Genomic DNA, 21,594 nt, shown 5'->3' with positions numbered 1-21,594 from the left:
TTTTGTTCCATGTTCCAGCACCTATATGTATCGAACAAGAAGATGACAGTTCACTTGGAGGAGATGTTGCTATGGAAACTAATAGAGTTTTTTGGCTACCACAAAGCTGATGCCAACATACAGACACTGGAGGACAGTTTTGACACACACAGGTGAAGGACGTGTCCATTAGCAACAGAAGCTACACTTGCAAGAATAGGATAACAATAAGTTGCAGGCAGAGCAGGATGACTTTCCTGTTTCACGCATGATTTCTTTTGTTACAGCCCAGGGCCCCGTTTCACAAAGCTCCTGTAAGCCTAAGATCTTGTAACTTTTCTCATAGCATTTGTACTTCCTATACTGTAACATTGACTTACGATACTCATAGTGCTACGAGAGCTCGTGAAACGGGGCCAGGAAGCTCCTATCACGAAGCAACCTTTACTAAGGTTAACCGTAACTCCTATTCTTTAACATTGTGACTTACGGTCACCTTAGTGATTTGTGAAAGGAGGCCCAGGTTAGACTAGGTTGCCAGCTTTCCCAAATGTCAAGGATCTTTGCTGGTATTATCACTGGATAGTCTTAGCTAAAATATTACAGGGTGTTGTTAGATCAAAAACAAGCAACTTGAAAAGACTGACCAATTAATTAGTATAACAGTCAAAGACTGAATGTCTTTGGAGGTACTTAGTGACAGTAAAATGATGTGAGGTGAGGTATTTGGGGTGAAAATTTACTAACATTAAATTATTACAGCCTGAAATAAACTTACGATAATGACAACTCCCATTACTCTATGGTAATAGTTGAGCCTGACAGAGGAATGTGCTTCTTGTTTCAGAGTGCTATCTGCTGCCAATTCTATCCAGGCAAAGCGGTACTACTTTGGTGCCTTGAAGCTGAGCGTCAGCCGCATCACCCTCAGCATGGTGACCACCAGCAAACTTCCTCCCAACCTCAAGGCCATCAAACATGCACAGTCTACTACACTTGTAGCATTTGAGGATGCCAAAGTTGATTTGTGTAAGTAGTTTTATTGTGTGACCTCAAGATGTTTGTGTCGAAGTACCTCGAGGTGTACTGGGCAATAACCTACAGTTTCATGGAATAAACTTGAGGCGTATCAGCCAAGACAGTTAGTTTTATGGTGGGACATGGCAGACATGATTTCTGATGTCTCCCGAATGATGTAACATGAGCTGATATGACTCACTACATAGGCACCCAATCCTTTGGCATGTTTCAGATCCATATGTGAGGAATCATCCTTTTGAGACGAGTTCCTTCCTCATCAGCGAGATCATGAACCACTACACAGAGGTAAAGTTTCCATCTACACATGGTAAATGCATCATTGACAAAGGACAGAGTGACTGAATGAGTTTGGTTTCACACCGCTTCTAGCAATATTCCAGCAATATCACGGTGGGGTGACACCAGAAATGGGCTTCACACATTGTACCAAGGACTGGGAATTGAACCCGGATCCTCGGCCTGATGAGCAAACTCTTTACCCACTAGGCTGCGACCGCCACGACAAAGGACAGAACAGAAACATATCCTGTGACAAATGTTATCTGTTATCGTTTTTCCAACTAAACTTTTTTATGTTGCCAGGAGTTGAAGAGCCAAGCTGCCAAGATCCTTGGATCTGTTGACTTCCTAGGCAACCCCTTGGGGCTGTTCAATGATGTGACAGAGGGCATCTCTGGGCTCATCAAAGATGGCAATGTTGGGGGCCTCCTCAAGAATGTGGCTCATGGTGTGTCAAACTCGGCTGCAAAGGTAAAGCTATATAGAATAACTTACAAGCTACAATAACTTTTGAAATGTCTTGAGGGCATAATTTTGTAATTCCAAGCCTTGGTGAAGACCACACTTTCAACATGACTTCAATAGGGACATATCTTAGCCATACAGACATGGGTGGGTGTCGGATATATCAGATTGTATCTTAGCCATACAGACATGGGTGGGTGTCGGATATATCAGATTGTATCTTAGCTGTACAGACATGGGTGGGTGTCTGATATATCAGATTGTATCTTAGCTGTACAGACATGGGTGGGTGTTGGATATCTTAGCCATACAGACATGGGGTGTCCGGATATATCAGATTGTATCTTAGCCATACAGACATGGGTGGGTGTCGGATATATCAGATTGTATCTTAGCTGTACAGACATGGGTGGGTGTCGGATATATCAGATTGTATCTTAGCCATACAGACATGGGTGGGTGTCTGATATATCAGATTGTATCTTAGCCATACAGACATGGGTGGGTGTCGATATATCAGATATATCTTAGCTGTACAGATTGTGGGTGTTGGATATATCAGATTGTATCTTAGCCATACAGACATGGGTGTGTGTCCGATATATCAGATTGTATCTTAGCCATACAGACATGGGTGGGTGTCGGATATATCAGATTGTATCTTAGCCATACAGACATGGGTGTCGGATATATCACATATCTTAGCCATACAGACATGGGTGGGTGTCCGATATATCAGATTGTATCTTAGCTGTACAGACATGGGTGGGTGTCCGATATATCAGATTGTATCTTAGCCATACAGACATGGGTGGGTGTCGGATATATCAGATTGTATCTTAGCCATACAGACATGGGTGGGTGTCTGATATATCAGATTGTATCTTAGCCATACAGACATGGGTGGGTGTCCGATATATCAGATTGTATCTTAGCCATACAGACATGGGTGGGTGTCCGATATATCAGATTGTATCTTAGCCATACAGACATGGGTGGGTGTCCGATATATCAGATTGTATCTTAGCTGCACAGACATGGGTGGGTGTCCGATATATCAGATTGTATCTTAGCCATACAGACATGGGTGGGTGTCCGATATATCAGATTGTATCTTAGCTGTACAGACATGGGTGTCGGATATATCAGATTATATCTTAGCCATACAGACATGGGTGGGTGTCCGATATATCAGATTGTATCTTAGCTGTACAGACATGGGTGGGTGTCCGATATATCAGATTGTATCTTAGCCATACAGACATGGGTGGGTGTCCGATATATCAGATTGTATCTTAGCTGTACAGACATGGGTGGGTGTCCGATATATCAGATTATATCTTAGCCGTACAGACATGGGTGTCCGATATATCAGATTGTATCTTAGCTGTACAGACATGGGTGGGTGTCCGATATATCAGATTGTATCTTAGCTGTACAGACATGGGTGGGTGTTGGATATATCAGATTGTATCTTAGCCATACAGACATGGGTGGGTGTTGGATATATCAGATTGTATCTTAGCCATACAGACATGGTGTGTCCGATATATCAGATTGTATCTTAGCTGTACAGACATGGGTGGGTGTCCGATATATCAGATTATATCTTAGCCGTACAGACATGGGTGGGTGTCGGATATATCAGATTGTATCTTAGCTGTACAGACATGGGTGGGTGTTGGATATATCAGATTGTATCTTAGCCGTACAGACATGGGTGTCCGATATATCAGATTGTATCTTAGCTGTACAGACATGGGTGGGTGTCCGATATATCAGATTGTATCTTAGCCGTACAGACATGGGTGTCCGATATATCAGATTGTATCTTAGCTATACAGACATGGATGGGTGTCCGATATATCAGATTGTATCTTAGCTGTACAGACATGGGTGGGTGTCCGATATATCAGATTGTATCTTAGCTGTACAGACATGGGTGGGTGTCCGATATATCAGATTGTATCTTAGCTGTACAGACATGGGTGGGTGTCCGATATATCAGATTGTATCTTAGCTGTACAGACATGGGTGGGTGTCCGATATGTCAGATTGCATCTTACCCGTACAGACATTGGTGTCAAATATATTTCCTTTTGGGTATGGATATCAAGTTATATATTACCCCAATGGATTAGCTTGTCAGATATATCATGTTATGGAGTTTCCAAACAGACACTGGTGTCAGTGGTCTAAGAATCGCAGAAATACAAGAATGGGCTGTCCATGTGTGACTATATGCTTGTGTTGTGTGTCTAGGTGGCGGGGTCTCTGTCGGACGGCCTGACCACAGCTTCAATGGATGAGAACCACAAGGAGACTGCGGAACCTCATCCGCCAACAGACCAGCTCTTCAGGGGACCACCTGATTGCTGGCATGAAGGGTCTCGGCTATGGAATCTTTGGTGGGATCACCAGCGTCTTCACTCAGCCAATAACTGGCGCCAAAGCTGAGGGCGTTGAGGTAACAACTGTTAGAAGAAGAATATGTTATCGAGCTTGTGTATAGTTTTGGCTAGTGTTTAGAGGATGTGTGATAGTGTTGTACGTCCTGGCCAGAAACTGTTGAATCGACAGAAAAATACTTTAGTGTTGAGTTTTTGTAAGTTATCTGAAATGAATAAGCATGACCTTGGAGGATAGGTGGAAAAGATTTTGAAATGAAAGTTTAAGCTGCATGACTTTGTGTTGAAGCTCACTATAGTGTGGCTTGGTTTTGCAGGGTTTCTTCAAGGGTGTCGGGAAGGGTGTGATCGGCACAGTCACCAAGCCAGTTGCCGGGGTCTTGGACCTGACTTCTGGTGTTGCCAATGCTGTCCGCGACACTAGTCGGAGCTCGTCCCGGCAACTGCCTCCCAGGGTACGCCCCCCCCGCAGCTGCCAGGGTCCTGGGGGACTTCTCCCTCCATTCTCCAGCCAACAGGCAGAGGCCCTGCGGCTCCTCTACTTGCTCAATGATAATGACTTCTCAGAATTGTAAGTATGGTATCCATACATGGTGCTGTACACAAACTTGCATTTGTAATTGTGTATGGAAATATTTCACATGTAACATGAATGTTTGTTCATCTGAGGTACATCAATTTGCTGTGCAGGGTTACTTCCCTTGGGGATGCTGGATCCTATTATTGTTGGTTCACCCTTATCCTTGCTTGTTAGAGTCAGTATCAATACACACGAGGCAAGATAGGCAGACAAAACAGTTGAGTAAACAAAAATACAATAAATACAATAAATACAACACTATTTCAAACATGTTGGATACTGTTTCCACAGTCAAGATACAAGAGAATCAGCCAAAATGCCTTGAATCCTGTCTGGCAGAGGAATATAATACGTTGAAGGGCTGTTTCCCAAAGCGATCTATGCATCGTACCTCCTGTGCTTATACATAGACTTAGTGTAGTCACTCTGAGAACTTCAACAAGAGTCTCTACATGTTGCTGTGACCACCTCAGTGGTCTTATGTGTCTACCCAGAGAGTGGTAGGTCAATAATTCAATTTGGCTAGGTCATACAATGCACCATCTTGAATGCAGTGTCAAATCCCATTTCGACTCACCTTTATGTTGTACTGTGTTAATGCTGAGTATGTGTACAGTGTGAAGAGACAGGTGTATCTGTTTGTCCTCAGTCCTATAGCCCTGGAGCAGATGCGGGGGGACGGCACCCAAGGACTCCCTCCATGTCCTCATCACCTCTAGACAGGTGTACTTCCTGCGCAAACCATCCGGGCAGGAGGAGGATGTTGTCCTTGACATCCTACACAAGGACCTCATTCGCTGTAATGTGCAGGAAGATCGTGAGTAGTTTGGGGGACACATTTTTATCCCCCGCAGCGCATTTTGCAGGGGTATTAAAATTGACTCTGTCCGTCTGTGTGTGTGTGCGTCCGTCCGTCCATCCGTGCTCATTTGTCTTTTCCGAGCAGAACTCTAAAACCGTTCAATATTTCTTCACCAAACTTAGCACATACATGGATCTGGTGGTGTGCTGGTGCCTTTTGGTAGTTTTGGAAATCAGAATAAAATATTTTTTGGCGTTTCCATGGCAACAAGTTTGACTTAGACTGAAATTTGTGGTAGTGTTCTTTTCCAGAGCAGAACTCTAAAACCGTTCAATGTTTCTTCACCAAACTTGGCACATACATAGATCTGGTGGTGTACTAGTGCCTTTTGGTAGTTTTGGATTTCTGAATAAAATATTTTTGGCATTTCCATGGCAACAAGTTTGACTTAGACTGAAATTAGTGATAGTGCCTTTCAATACTCTCCTTCCACTTTTCTATATACACACCTAAATATTTGACATAATCATAACTCGTAGACATAATCATGAAGAGTATTTTGCCATTGTGGGGGATATTGATGACTTTGTCTTCTTGTTCTTTTTTGTTAAGAGACACTTTCCTGCAGTAATTATCAGATTAAGTCACACAGATTTGTCTTGAAATACTAGACTTTGTACTTTATATGTGCAATTTCAGCAATTTTATCTTTCTGAGATTGATTTCCGAACATTATGGAGCAATTTAACAGAATTAGGCAGTGTCCACCAACATTAAATAGTGTATCTGAGATACCTGATTGGACTAAGTTTGCTGAAAGATTAATTAGATTAGACCAGTGAAGCAGATATGGTATTATTGACAATGTTTAGGGGATGATGTAAAGCATGATTGAAGCATAAATATATTCTCTTCTTTGCATCAATATCAGTCTTTTTGAACCTGGAGCATGTACATGATTTTCATCATCTAGCAAATACTAGTGTTTTGTGATATCATCTTTAATTCTAGCTACATGCTTGCGTGTTTGCTTTCAGGCCTTTTCATCCTGTTCGGTCTGTGGACAGAGTATTCCACGGGCCGACAAGGCATGACATGTGCGTCGCCTGTCTAGAGAAGACTGGCCATGACGCTGACACATGTACCATATGTCTTGGGTTTTCCACCGGGCCCAAAAGCGGAGGGCGGCGGACACACTATCTACAAAGAAATGCGAGGCGGGGTGGGGAACTGACGCCAGGTCCCCGCCTAAGTCCAAAGCGTAAGGGAAAAAATCCCAAGCCAAACCCCTCTCCGCTAGTACTGGTGGTTTTGATATGACACTAATGGACAAATTGTTTCAGCAGCATATGGACTCTGTGAAGTCCCTCGCTCGTGAGTCTGTTGAGGTCTCCGCCAGGAGTTCCTCGCTCACTCCGGACGGGGGGCGGAGAGTCAGGGGTGGATCGCCGGGCTCGGCTCGATCCCTCAGCCTTGAGGCGCCTGTAGACCCGTTGCCTCTGGCAGCGTATTTTCGGCGCATACCGGACCTACGAGGGAGGTCTACCGAACGCCCGCAGCAGGTCAGGGTGGTGGTCCGCATAGGGCCTCTCCTCTCCTCGACTCGATTCAGAGGAACTTCGGCCCTGGAGGCGAGGGCATGCTGGCGGCGTTTCCGCCGCATGTCGTTGGTTGCTCCCGTCAGCTCGGAAGTGCAGGCACACCCCTGCGCTAGCGACTCTTTGCGGTCTGCTGCGTCGACGGTGATGTGCGCAGTCATGGGGATCGCGCAGGCTGTGGCTGTCGACGTCTCGGTACTGGCAGCGGCGCAGCAGACCTTGCTGGCCCTCCCTTTCCGTCCTGGGAGCGACCCTCTTTCCAGGGGCCCAGCAGGTCATAATGGGAGGCTGCAGCTGCAGCGACCTCCTTCAAGGATTCTAAGGCCTTGTTGGAGCACCCAGCGGTGTCTCGCCCAAGCCTCCCGCTCCACCTTCCTCCGCCCGGTGCAGCCTACACCGAAGTCTGCCGCTGTCTTCGCCGCTTGGTAGGGGTAGGCGGAGGAGCAGGTCCGCCAAGGGTCTGCCGGCTGGCTTCGGCCGCTTGGTAGGGGTAGGCGAGAGAGCAGGTCCGCCAAGGGTAGGGGCAAGGAGCAGTCCTCGACTAGCTCCCAGCCTTTTGGCGCTGGAGGTCTGCCCGACCTCCCGCTAACCCATCAGGCTGCCGCCAAGCCGTGGTGTCACACCCAGTCAGCTCCGCTGCTCGACAACGACGCCGCTTCCTACCCCATATCCCAGTGGGAGGTCGCCTTCTCTATTCCTGCCGGAATGGGAGAAGGCTACCAACAATGCTTGGGGTGCTGGCCACTGTCAGCATCGCCATTTACCACTGTGGAAGCGAGGTCCGCCTCGACTTCACCGCATACGCCGACTCCGTGCCATGTGTCAGGCAAGGGCGACATATTGCGCGACGGTTCAGGCTCTGCTGGACAAGTCCGCGAATCGAGCGCATTCCACCGGAGAGGAACAGGCGGGATTTTACTCCACGTATTTCCTCGGGTCCCGAAGAAAGACGGGCGGGTTCCGTCCGATTCTCAACCTCAAGGGGTTGAATCGCATGCTCAAGTACCATCCTTCAAGATGGAGACACTGCGCCGGGTGATCTCATCTGTTCAGCCCGGGCGATTGGCTCACGCCAATCGACCTAAAGGATGCGTGATCTGCATGTGCCCATACATCCATCGCTCAAGCAGTACCTTCGGTTCTCTTACGACGGGATGTGTTACCAATTCAGGGTGCTCCCCTTCGGCATATCGACTGCCCCAAGGGTGTTCACCAAGCTCATGTTAGTCCCGCTACCCCCGCCGCCGCTCGCCAAGGAAGGCGCTTGTCACCCTTACCTCGACGACTGGTTGCTCGGAGCACTAACACAGCCTGCGAAGTCTAGATGCTACTCACACAGTGATAGACATTCTAACTCGACTGGGTGGATCATCAACCTCAAGAAATCCGACCTGGTACCCACCCAGGACTTGGTTTTTCTTGGAGCGATTCCAAACGAACAAGGATCTCGCTTTCCTTGTCGCCTCCGACCGATCACCAGAGTTCGAGATGGTATCTTCGTTCTCTCCCAGCCCCAGGCACCAGCACGGACTTGGCTCCATCTACTGGGCCATATGGCGGCGACGATCTCTGTAGTGTGGCGGGCGCTGTTGAGGATGCGTCCCCATACAGCAAGCTTTGCCTCGGCTGTGGACTCACACGGAGGATCTGGAGCGCAGTCTCACAGTCCCCGAAAGTGGTTGACACCTCACCTTCAGTGGTGGACAAATGTCGGAATCTCACCAGGGGATCCCCTTGGAAATCCCGACGCCAGCTCTCACAGTTCAGACCGATGCGTCCCTCACGGGCTGGGGTGTTCTGGGCAGTCTGTCGGCGTCCGACTCTGGTCCGGGCCGGGCCCACCTTCACATCAACGTGTTGGAACTGAGAGCTGTGCGGTTGGTATTCGAAGCGCCCAGAGAGCATGTCCGGTGGCCAGGTAGTCCGCCTTCAGTTGGACAACCAGACGGCCATGTCGCATATCCTGAAGCAGGGAGGCACGGTGTCCCCAGCCCCGGGAGGCGTGGGACTTTCTCCTCTGGTGCGATCAGTGCGACTGTCAGGTACTCCCTGTTTATCTCCCCGGGCTGGAGAACGTATGCAGCAGATGCGCTTCGCGCCGATTCTGGCCCCGCGACGAAGTGGATGCTCGACAGGCAGATTTTCAGAGTAATCTCCCAGTTGTACGGGTCGCTCCAGGTGGATCTGTTTCGCCCCGGCGGGACGCAGCAGACACCCGTTTCTGCTCTCGGATACCGACCCAGGGCGCTGGCTGCCGACGCCTTTCCTGCTGGATTGACGGGCAAAGTGCTCTGGGCCTCCCGCCGCTACCACTCATTCCCCGCGTGTCCTTTCACAGCTGTCCACCCAGCCAGCTCGGCTACTTGTGCTACTGGCACCGCTTTGGCCGTCACAGAGCTGGTTTCCGTAATTCTCAGGTTTCTGGCTCAGCCTCCTGTTCTATTACCTTTACGAATCGACATTCTCACTCAGAACGGAGGGCCCCACCCAAATCCACGGATTCAGTGGGTGGCTTGGCCTCTGTCAGGTCTAACCTCGAGGCACGCTGAATTCCTGCAGCAGTTGCAGACACAATTCTGGCTTCGAGGCGGATTCGACAAACGCTCAGTATGAGGATAGGTGGTCCCGCTTATGCGCGCTGGTGTTCAGATAGGGGATTGCAGATCCCTTTTCTGGCGGATTTAGTCCGAGTATTGGAGTTTTGCAAGCTCGCTTTGGAAGAAGGCCTGGCGGCTTCACCATTCGTGGGCTACTCCACCGCTATTTCCACTTTTCACACCCCTGTCGATGGTGCTCTTCTGGGGCAGCACCCTCTCGCACAGCTTTCTTGCTGGCGCTGAACGGATTCGACCTGCGCCAGGCGTAACCAGTCCACCTTTGGGATTTGTCAATTGTGCTAGATTGGCTGTCCGTCCAACTTTCACACCCTATCGGCTATTTCCATTCAGTTGTTAACTTGGAAAGCTGTTTATCTGGTGGCGTAACATCTGGACGTAGGGTCGGCGATTTACATGCTATGTCGTCCGACCGGGCGCTGACTGTGTTTCACACGGATCGTGGTCAGTATTCGGCCCCAGATACTTTACCGAATCGAAGGTCGATCACGCTTCCATGTGACAGCTCCTATCGAACTTCCTACTCTTACCCAGCCTTCCACATCGGGGACCACTCCTACGAGCACTCACCCGCTGGATGTCCGTGAAGACGCCAAAGTCTATATCAAACGAACGCAGGGAACTCCGTGGGGTACCCAGCTGTTCTGTTGTTATGGTGGCGGAAGGCTGGTGTGCCAGCGAAAGCAAGCAGACTTTGTCTCGCTGGCTAGTTTCGTATTTGTGCCGCTTTATCAGGCTAAGGGCAAGCCTCCCCTGAGGGGTTGAAGGCTCACTCGGTCAGGGCAGTAGCCGCATCAAAAGCCTTTTGCATCGGCTCTCCCTCATTGAAGAGATCTGCTCTGCCGCTATTTGGAGCCGCCAAGCACGCTTATACGGCACTATCAGCTCGATACACATTCCCGTAATCGCGGCGAAGCTTTGGCCGTTCTGTTCTCTCCAGTGGACAGTGTCCTGCCACCCTGACCGAAAGTGAGTCTTGGTTTATTGGTTTGATTTTTGACGCTGCTGTACAATAATTTGCGTATTATTGACATATCTGCTACTGTGAGCTAACTACATGTACCCCTTTTGATTCTCTCAGGAGTTATTTGTCGAATGTGAGCGGTATTTACATTCCCCCCTACGGTGCACACTAATAGACAAATGGTGGGTGGGGCTTTGTTGACATTCGCACTAACGTCGCGTTGTCTCACTATGCTAAATGGAGGTCGCCTTTGAGTACACTTCCTCCCTGTCAGTTCCCTCCCAGCATGCCTCTCGGAAGCTTAAACTGGGTCAAGTGACAGGTGAGTGTTATGGCATCTGTTCAATTTTTTCCATGATACGATCGCTATATTTGTGTGTGCTTGGACAGAATTCCCTCCTCCCTGGCCTCCGGTCTTTGGGAGTCTGTGTTTATGCATAATATGTACCCCAAGGACGATCTCTCTTAAAAGAATTAACCAAACCTGAAGAGGTTTTCAATTCTTTGAAGAGAGTCGCCCTGGGGTAGGGCCTCCCCCGCAATTCTGTTCACTGATATATTCAGCAGAAGGAATGATGATACGGGTCTAGGAGCCTACCCAGTTGGTGCGCATGCTAACGGGAGGTAACTCCGCGAGGTAGGGGCCATAATAATAAATAAAAGAGTTTATTTATTGTTCAATCTTTTTATTCAAAAAACATTGATACAACTGTCACAGGACATTTTTCAGCCGGAAAATGCATAATATGTACCCCAAGGACGATCTCTCTTAAAAAGAATTAACCAAACCTGAAGAGGTTTTCAATTCTTTGAAGAGAGTCGTCCTTGGGGTAGGGCCTCCCGCCTCCCCGCAATTCTGTTCACTGATATTTCAGCAGAAGGAATGATGATACGGGTCTAGGAGCCTACCCAGTTGGTGCGCATGCGCAACGGGAGGTAACTCCGTGAGGTAGGGGCCGTATAATAAATAAAAGAGTTTATTTATTGTTCAATCTTTTTATTCAAAAACCATTGATACAACTGTCACAGGACATTTTTCAGCCGGAAAATGCATAATATGTACCCCAAGGACGACTCTCTTCAAAGAATTGAAAACCTCTTCAGGTTTGGTTAAATTGATGGACAGGGATACTGTAAGCTAGAATAAGACTAGTGTGACAGTGTGGGCTATGAAATGTACATCTTGTCCCTGTGTTACAGCTGTGGGACGGCCAATTGACGCCACCACAGGTAAACCTGTCCCCAAACGCTACTACATCGAGCTGAGCATGAAGGCAGACAATGGAGGATCTGCCTCATCGGACAATATCAAGCGGCCGCAGGTGCGGTGTGAGCGTCACAGCGTGGCACTGAAGGTAAATACAAGATAATAAAAATATTAATTATGATTGATTTCTAAAGCACTTAGTATCAATTGACAGGTGCTCACTGGCACGACGACAAAGTTAAAACCAAATCCATGCACACACACATACACACAATCCTGAAAGTCTACAGGAATGCTGAGCGGAAGAGGTGGGTTTTAAGGAGAGACCTGTAATGTTGTTCTGTTTGGCACCACACACAAGACTGCAAGACTCTGAAATAACTTGAAATGTAGATGGAGACATAGATGGCCTTGTGTTTAAAGAGTTGTGATTTCTGTGCGGAGTTGAGTTCCAGAGATGTGCCTGGATCTGCTGAGGATTGATCATTGGTGCCTGTATTTACCTGATTATAACCTTGGGTGTGGCAGCAGTATGCTCATGGATTTTACTTTCTCCAGCTTTCAACTGATACTAGGTTACGTATACGGGCAATACTCTGAAGTGGTGATAAGACAAACTCACTCACTCACTCCATGACCTGAATGTCCAGCAGCCTTTCACAGCAGAGCCTGTCTTAATTATTTAACAAAAAAATTAAGGCATTGATAGTAAAAGTAGTGAAAATAAGGCAAGAATACTGATCTATAAAGCGAGATATTGTTTTCTCAGGTCAATAAAACCAATATCGAATCTCTACAAGAGTCTATAATTGTTTTACAAAACGGGTTTTAACATAAACTTTTAATGCACACACACTGTGCCATCTATCGAAAGTGATCTGATTGGTAGTGACGGGAAGCCCTTCTTACGAGATTCCTTGTCTATTTTTAGTAACCCAAGTCAATATCGTAATTTATCAGAAAACTCAAGTCAATATCGTGTTTTGTAGTCAATCATGTGACGGTATTTTGACCTATTGTGGTACAGGAAAAATACTACCTATATAATAAGTAGAGAATCTCACCCGAGTTTCTTTTTGATATCAAATATATCACCACGAGTTGATAAAGTTACAAATATCCGAGGCTTGCCGAGGATATTTTTACTTTTATCAACGAGTGGTTGACATGAGGTTGAGATTCTATTTATCATCAAAAATCAATCTTCATTAGTTTTCATTGAAAAAAGTACATCTCTGAAACACCATTCTGCCATTAGAATTGCAGTGCAGCGATGTCATAGCATTGTGACGTCATCGAGCTCATGACGTCATAGCATTGTCAGGGTATTGTACAAAATCTACTGTCAAAACAATATCCCCTAGGAGATATCGTTTGATCTCACTCAAGTGATATCTCCTGTGGAACACAGTTTTGGATGATAAATAAATGTATCTGCAAATGTGTATTGTTCTGTTTACAGGTGACCAATGAGATCAATTATGCAAAAGGTTTGTACGATGAGGTTGTCCACACGCTGCAGCCATTCCCATCAACAGATGACCTGGACATGTGATCTCACACAAACAATGATTGATGCACTACCGGGACACGCATATCCAATCAGAGTATTTTCAAGTTCATCACAAGTTGATGCTGATGCATGAGAACCACAAGATGCGCAATGATGTGATTTGAGACTGTGGTGTTCTGTGATGCTGGGTTATTGAGAACAGAGTTACTGATATCAGAACAAACAAACATGCTGCTGATGTGGGAAACGTCTCTATCCTCATGTTTCTGAACACCCGTAGGTAGTGGGATCTTCATACACAGGAGTGTGAAACTTGACGACATCTGAATCTAGTCAATGTATGACAATCAGAAAGTGCATGACCCTATACTTCTATAATATCACATCCTCTTAAACATGATGAACAAAACAGAGACAGAATGAAGACATCTGAAAACAAGGATGTGTGATGAACTCACACAGAGACATCATGATAACATCGGAGCGTAACAACCTGTGTCAGACTCACCCAGTGACATCCAAACACAAGAACCTGTTGCCAAACACCAGATGACATCCAAAGTGGGGAAACATTGTTCTAAACACAGGTCCTTCTGAGTTCTGGCCTGGTCATGATTGTTTCTGTCACGGTCGTTATTTGAATTTACTTGTAGTCACTACACCATGACACAGTACGTCACTGCTCAGCAGAACTAATGAAAACAAACACCAAAATAACAGAACAGGTTGTTTCTGCTGTCTAGTTTCATACCTATTTTCTCTTATTCTATGTGACTATATAAGTAAACAGGATCTAGTGAAAATGGCTATGAACAGAGCTTGCCAAGCAAGTGGTTGAGCTACTACTTGTTCACTAACTACTCGACAGCATTTAGTGATATGATCTTCCAGTGTAGCTATTGTACAGGACATGTTGGGTCTGTGTCAGCTAAATCACAGCTGTATGCAATATGTCAGTGTGCCCCAATAACCAGTTTGAATAGTCGTAAACAATTACCTAGCATAATATTCCTGCCCTAGTCCAATAGTACCAATAGTCAATAGCTTGTAGTGGTGAAGTGTTATTGTTGCCAAGGGAGGTAACTCTTGCAGGCAGCTTTATGGTAACTGCCATCCCCAGAGGAATGTCATGCTAGGCAGTGTTAGGCTGTGATGAAATCTAAAGTCGCACTGTAGTTTTCTATAATAATGGTAAAAATAATAATAATACTTATGCATTGGAACCTAGTTTACCCAAAGTTGTTGTTGTGAATGTTGTTAAACTTTGTGGTACAGATGAAATCCACATGGGCATAATTGCCAGCTTGTGGCTCTACACTGACTGTTGTGTATAGAGGTCCATTAGTGTCCTAGTTCAAGTGTGAAGCAGTGCAGGTGAGAAGCTACTTCCAAGATACACATCACATTTCAAACAAGGAAGTGTATTAATTCTCAGCAGACAGCCATTCATGTTGTGTTATAACTGTATACATCATCAACTTGCTATGACATCATCAACGGAGAATTGTGGATGATGCTTGTATAGAGCAGTCCAGCAGAAACCCCCAGCTGGAATGTTTCCTTTTAAATATGATAAAATCATTTTGATTTAAAATAATTTCAGAAAACTGCAAAATGTTTCTGCATGATAAGTACAGTGAATGAAATATGACTCCATAGGTACAAATGTATAAAGATCACCAGCCGTAAATTAAAAGGATGAATTAATGTATGTGATGTGGTAACAAAAGTGTCTGACATTAGCTTAAAAGCGATGTATTCTTTGTCATGATCTCAAGTTTAAATTAAAAAACATTCGGAGGGGGCCCTTAGATTCTAATACATACTGCCATAACTTGAGACACCCCATCAACACTGAAGATTTGCAGTTAGGTCAAGTGTGAAGAATTATGCCTGATGTTCAAACATAAGTCCAGACCAATTTGATAATCTGTTTTACAGAATTATGTCCCCCAAATATCAGAAGGCAGGAAGGAGGAAATGTGTTACTGGAAATATACGAATATTCAGTCATGTATAGCATGTATTTTCTAATTGTCACTATTACGGTAACACCTTGCTGGGGATTGTATGGAGGAAAAGCTTCAGTTGACATCTTTACTGGAAAGAATGAAAGAAAACAAACAGTTAATATTTCCTGTTACAGATTTTATACCAGAACTGCAATGGCAGATTTGTAGAGCATTTAATTACATTGATCTGGCCCCAAAAACCATAACTTTGTGATAAGATGTGAAAAGTTTGTGATGGTTTGATGAAGTATGCCATGATTAACTCCATATCATGCAGATCCATGCATCACAGAACAGATTCTTGTAACGCCACCATCTACCTACCTCCCTACATCAACAAGACAGAGGGCTTTCATTTGTATGCTTGTCACATATGTACATTGTTTCTTCCAAGTAGACGGGAGTTGTGCATAAATATGGTTCTGTAGATATATATGTACATAGAGCGAGGTAGAGTAGCATTGTACACTTGTATATATATCCGTCAGTATTGTGTGGCTACTTAAATGTTTGTATATAGTGTATAGTATTTATGAGCTGTAAACATAGAGCAAGGACATGGATTTCAAAGAATGAAACAGAATGGTCTCCAGAATGCCACTTAGATATACTACTCAACACAACTAAAGGAACATGCAGAATAGGAAAGATGTGTGTTGCAATACAGAATAGACATGACATCTCAGCTATAGTCATATCACACACTGAGTAGTATATAAATATTGTATTGATTTAGCACTAATCATGTGATGGAACCATGTTCTATGATTCTGAAACTGGATATAAAGACAATGTAAATAAAGACAATGAATGTTGGACATATTGACACCAGTGTGAGACGTGTGTATGGAAGGTTCACACTGGTGTCAATATGTTGTTAATCCCACCTGTAATTGAAGCACAAGTGGCCCGATGATTGATGCTGCCACAAACTGTGCCAACTGACAGGCTGAATGCCACCATTATATATCTGGTTAGGTGAGTGTCTGCTATACAGAGGGGATGGAGGTAGTCCATCATTGTGGTTTTCTCCTGAATATGTGACAGTGGAGTTGTCCATGTAGATGTCTGCTCATTGAGGAGTTTAGTGTGTTACATTCCATAGTGTATAGGGGACCAGTGACTTATTGTAGAGGGAGCTGCCTTACAGTCCACAACACACAATATCCACGATCCTCTCTCCATGCGCTATAGGGACACTGGTTTGTATCCAACATTTGCCTTGGTTGTGCCTGATCTGAGCCTTCCTCCACCCCATTCCATAGTAGCTGTAATACATGACAGTGTAAATATATATATTGAGTAATCGAGTGTTTAACTTTGTATAGTAGCGTATTTTAATCTTTCCCTACAATACAAAATTCTCAAAGCAGTAGGTGGAGAGAAACAAGGAAATACTGGCAATATTTGAAGGTGAGGAGGAAGTGGCTTACCTTGTATTTTGGTGGTGCTGATCCACACCTCTACAATATGTCACTGGTCTCTAGATGCCATATTTTGTTTTATGCATAAACCACATCTGTCTTTCCACAGAGTCTTTTAGAAGTGTATCATGTTCTGATGATTGGCACTGGTAGCATAGATATAGTGTAGAGCCTTTATGTGGAGAAATGGCTGACCAGGGTTACAACATGCTTACCAGTTACAAGGCAACTGAAGTACCAGATACAACTTTCTAAATGTGATTTCAGCAGGTTGGGTTTGGGAGTCTGACAAACTTCACAAGGAGTAAAGAGACTTTCATGATGAAATATGCACACATCACTCAGGATATGCTAGAACACAAGTGCCAATGTTATTATCATTATTTGTTTATATAAATCTAAGTTTTATCATTTCAATATTGTTTGGTGTTTGAATTGTTTTTGTTTCTAGTGCAATTGTGTATGGACAGTTTCTAGATTGCTGTTGGTTTTGTTTATTGTGTTTGTAGTGATATCTTGATTCAGCAGCCATGACATCAGAGTTGGTTTACACTGTCGGGGGCTGGCAGTGGGCCAGACACCTTGCAGTCTCCAGCCATGACATCAGAGTTGGTTTACACTGTCGGGGGCTGGCAGTGGGCCAGACACCTTGCAGTCTCCAGCCATGACATCAGAGTTGGTTTACACTGTCGGGGGCTGGCAGTGGGCCAGACACCTTGCAGTCGCCAGCCATGACATCAGAGTTGGTTTACACTGTTGGGGGCTGGCAGTGGGCCAGACACCTTGCAGTCGCCAGCCATGACATCAGAGTTGTTTACACTGTCGGGGCCAGGCACCTTGCAGTCTCCAGCCATGACATCAGAGTTGGTTTACACTGTCGGGGGCTGGCAGTGGGCCAGACACCTTGCAGTCTCCAGCCATGACATCAGAGTTGGTTTACACTGTCGGGGGCTGGCAGTGGGCCAGGCACCTTGCAGTCTCCAGCCATGACGTCAGAGTTGGTTTACACTGTCGGGGGCTGGCAGTGGGCCAGGCACCTTGCAGTCTCCAGCCATGACGTCAGAGTTGGTTTACACTGTCGGGGGCTGGCAGTGGGCCAGGCACCTTGCAGTCTCCAGCCATGACGTCAGAGTTGGTTTACACTGTCGGGGGCTGGCAGTGGGCCAGGCACCTTGCAGTCTCCAGCCATGACGTCAGAGTTGGTTTACACTGGGTCTCCAGCGGAGGCTGGCAGTGGGCCAGGTACCTTGCAGTCTCCAGCCATGACATCAGAGTTGGTTTACACTGTCGGGGGCTGGCAGTGGGCCAGGCACCTTGCAGTCTCCAGCCATGAGGTCAGAGTTGGTTTACACTGTCGGGGGCTGGCAGTGGGCCAGGTACCTTGCAGTCTCCAGCCATGACGTCAGAGTTGGTTTACACTGTCGGGGGCTGGCAGTGGGCCAGGTACCTTGCAGTCTCCAGCCCATGCTCAGGGCCACTGGTCTGGTCCTGATCACCATCCTATGACTGCCGGCCTCCTACCAGACCTTGTTGTTCACTTAGGCTGTGAATAGTTATGTGAGCCATCCAGGCTCTCCTCACAGCTGAAATGTCAGACTAAAGACATTCATAAACCTATATTTAGCCACATTCTTTAATGAATATTCTTAATTCTGGTCGGAGGTTTCAAACTCAATCACCCCCTCTAATTATGAGAAGATGATTTGACATTTGCATCTTTGCAAAAGCAAAAAGTTATAGAAAAGTTCTTTTGCAGTCATTGTAGGTAGGCATCTTGAATTAATCATATGCAACTATAGTACCCAGCATTTATGTGAAGCATGAACCACAAATATATATATATATGTCTATGGTTTAGATATATTGATTCTGTCTTTACACAGCCAGCAGAACACAACACAGCGTTTGTATTCTATTTAGCAACAAGTCATTGTGTCAGATTGGGGGATTAGATCAGGGAGGGATGACACACCATCAGAAAAGGCACACATTGTGACCACCTGATACTCACTGTTCTGATGTTTTGACAAACATGGGAATCTGTTGTTTTAGGATGCCAACAGGAAACAAACATGAGCAACTGGGGACCTATTTTGCCCTGGAATCCCAGTGGGCAATAGTAGGGATCTATCATTTCTCAGGATCAGTTTCATGTACTGAGGATCTAATCTGCCTCGGAATGCCCATGACCTTTTCAACTCAGTAAAAGAAGAAAAACTGATTTATGTTTCTTTGCCTTGTTGACTTCACTGAATGAGAAGAAATGTAATCTTCATTTGTAACAAACTTCAGTGGTTTGGATAAAAGATATGTATGAGTAATAGAATTCTGAGCATTGAATATAAATATTTTCTGAAGCAAGCATATATTTTTGTAATCTTTGGAAATCAGAAAAGGTGAAGTAAATTTGAAGGATGTTTCCTCTTTTGTTTTAGTGTTTGGCATAATATCACAATCTATAAACTGAGCAAATAAGACTGACTTACTGTGAGTACTGGTAATATTTTGATGTTGGTGTAACCCAGTGCTGACCCATCTGTTAACACTGGCGGTTACACTTTACATGTAAACAGCATATCATTACAACTCTAGTTTTTATATTGGATTAATTAAACTTAAGATATAATGTTATTACACATTTCCAGTCTTAGGTTGTCTTCGTGATAATCCTGTTACAATAATTGTTGTTATAATGGTCAGTGTGTCTTATGTCCGCTGTCAGGGAGCATGACCTGTAGCAAGTGCCTTGTACAATAATGATGCTTAGTACTTCTTTTATTTCATACTTATTCTTTTCTCTTTTAGCATTTTGTTACATCATCAAACATACATCATTCCTTGTTTATTTTTCTAGCCATTTAACCACAGACTTTTGAAACAGTTCATGTGATGCTTCATATTTAAAGTATTTGAGATCTGGACGTTGGACAGGCAGAAAATCAATTGGTTTCCCTGAAGCTGATATCCCAGCCTTATTAATGATGGTGCTCAACTTTATTTTATATACACACCTAAATGAAGGTTAAGAGCTAGTTACTATACATTTCCATTGAAAAAAATCTTTTCTTGAAATGTATCCAGTGTTTTATTCCAAAGAGACTCGCTGATATTAAGTACTAGTTCTGAAACAGATTTGATAGCCAATGACAAGTTCGCCTCCTGACAATAGGTCTTTGTGGTTTCAAAGTGAGATCAATGTGATTTGTTGATATTTGACAGAAATACAGGGATATTTGTGAGTTATTTGAAACTAAGAAAGGGTGGTGCTTACATTTTCCAATGTAAGAAGCAAATCTTGTGTTTTAACTTCTTAGATAACCCCCGTGTTCATTTATTAGGGACAGTTTTGTAGCCATGTATGTTATATCAGACCACCATGTTGAGTTACCTGCTGCATCATATCCAGGTGTTCTGCAGGCACCAGTGTTGGACAAAGCACGTTGGTTGTAGTCGCCAAGATGGGTGCAGGGAACAGCATTACTGATCCCTCCCCTGGCTGTAATGTGATGTGTATGTGACAGGGGAGTATCCTTCTAGAGTAGTGTGTCTCTTGTCAACAGTTGTTGTTTGTTGTTGTTGTTGCTGTTGTTGTTGCTGGTTTCCCCACCAAGCCAAGTCAAACAGGTAAGCCTCTCAATGATCAAACTTGAAATAAACGGGGGAAGCCTGCTTACATCACCTCCTTGTTACTGTTGTTTGTTGGTAACATATAGTCCTGGAACAGGATGCGAAAACTGTTCTTGCTACAACATGTCAGTCTGTTTGACCGAGCTGATTTTGTGGCTTTATGATGTCAATACATCAATACTTGTTCAGGCTCTCACACCATTAGATGGATTTAGTGTTAGTGTGTCACCACAGACTTTATGGCTGCCCCTGCTGTCAACCACAGGGCTGATTGTGTGTTGTGCCAGAACAGACTTTATGGCTGCCCCTGCTATCAACCACAGGGTTGATTGTGTGTTGTGCTAGAACAGACTTTATGTCTGTTCATGTTATCAACCACAGGGCTGATTGTGTGTTGTGCCAGAACAGACTTTATGGCTGCCCCTGCTATCAACCACAGGGCTGATTGTGTGTTGTGCCAGAACAGACTTTATGGCTGCCCCTGCTATCAACCACAGGGTTGATTGTGTGTTGTGCTAGAACAGACTTTATGGCTGCCACTGCTATCAACCACAGAGTTGATTGTGTGTTGTGCCAGAACAGACTTTATGGCTGCCCCTGCTATCAACCACAGGGTTGATTGTGTGTTGTTTCAGAACAGACTTTATGGGTGCCCTGCTATCAACCACAGGGCTGATTGTGTGTTGTGCCAGAACAGACTTTATGGCTGCCCCTGCTATCAACCAAAGGGGTTGATTGTGTGTTGTGCTAGAACAGACTTTATGTCTGTTTGTGTTATCAACCACAGGGCTGATTGTGTGTTGTGCCAGAACAGACTTTATGGCTGCCACTGCTATCAACCACAGGGCTGATTGTGTGTTGTGTCAGAACAGACTTTATGGCTGCCCCTGCTATCAACCACAGGGTTGATTGTGTGTTGTGCCAGAACAGACTTTATGGCTGCCCCTGCTATCAACCACAGGGTTGATTGTGTTGTGCTAGAACAGACTTTATGTCTGTTCATGTTATCAACCACAGGGCTGATTGTGTGTTGTGCCAGAACAGACTTTTGTCTGTTTGTGTTATCAACCACAGGGCTGA

The 21,594-nt window shown here is 45.1% G+C and overlaps 1 protein-coding gene across 1 annotated transcript in view; it reads left to right on the top strand.

Annotated features, from left to right (window-relative positions):
- Window positions 1-14,917, top strand: part of LOC124255208 (vacuolar protein sorting-associated protein 13D-like) — a 43,110-nt gene extending 28,193 nt beyond the window's left edge. Inside the window, 10 exon segments of the mRNA XM_046689045.1 lie at window positions 19-152; window positions 827-1,008; window positions 1,232-1,305; window positions 1,603-1,770; window positions 4,027-4,089; window positions 4,091-4,231; window positions 4,490-4,743; window positions 5,402-5,569; window positions 11,932-12,086; window positions 13,401-14,917. Of these exon segments, the coding sequence (XP_046545001.1) occupies window positions 19-152; window positions 827-1,008; window positions 1,232-1,305; window positions 1,603-1,770; window positions 4,027-4,089; window positions 4,091-4,231; window positions 4,490-4,743; window positions 5,402-5,471 (1,086 nt within the window). The 3' untranslated portion in view covers window positions 5,472-5,569; window positions 11,932-12,086; window positions 13,401-14,917.
- Window positions 14,918-21,594: the final 6,677 nt, after the last annotated feature.

Source organism: Haliotis rubra, unplaced genomic scaffold (assembly GCF_003918875.1).
Source record: "Haliotis rubra isolate DU_JTF1 unplaced genomic scaffold, ASM391887v1 Scf598, whole genome shotgun sequence".
NCBI classification, from domain to species: Eukaryota; Metazoa; Mollusca; class Gastropoda; order Lepetellida; family Haliotidae; genus Haliotis; species Haliotis rubra.
This window is presented reverse-complemented; position numbering and strand designations above follow the sequence as displayed.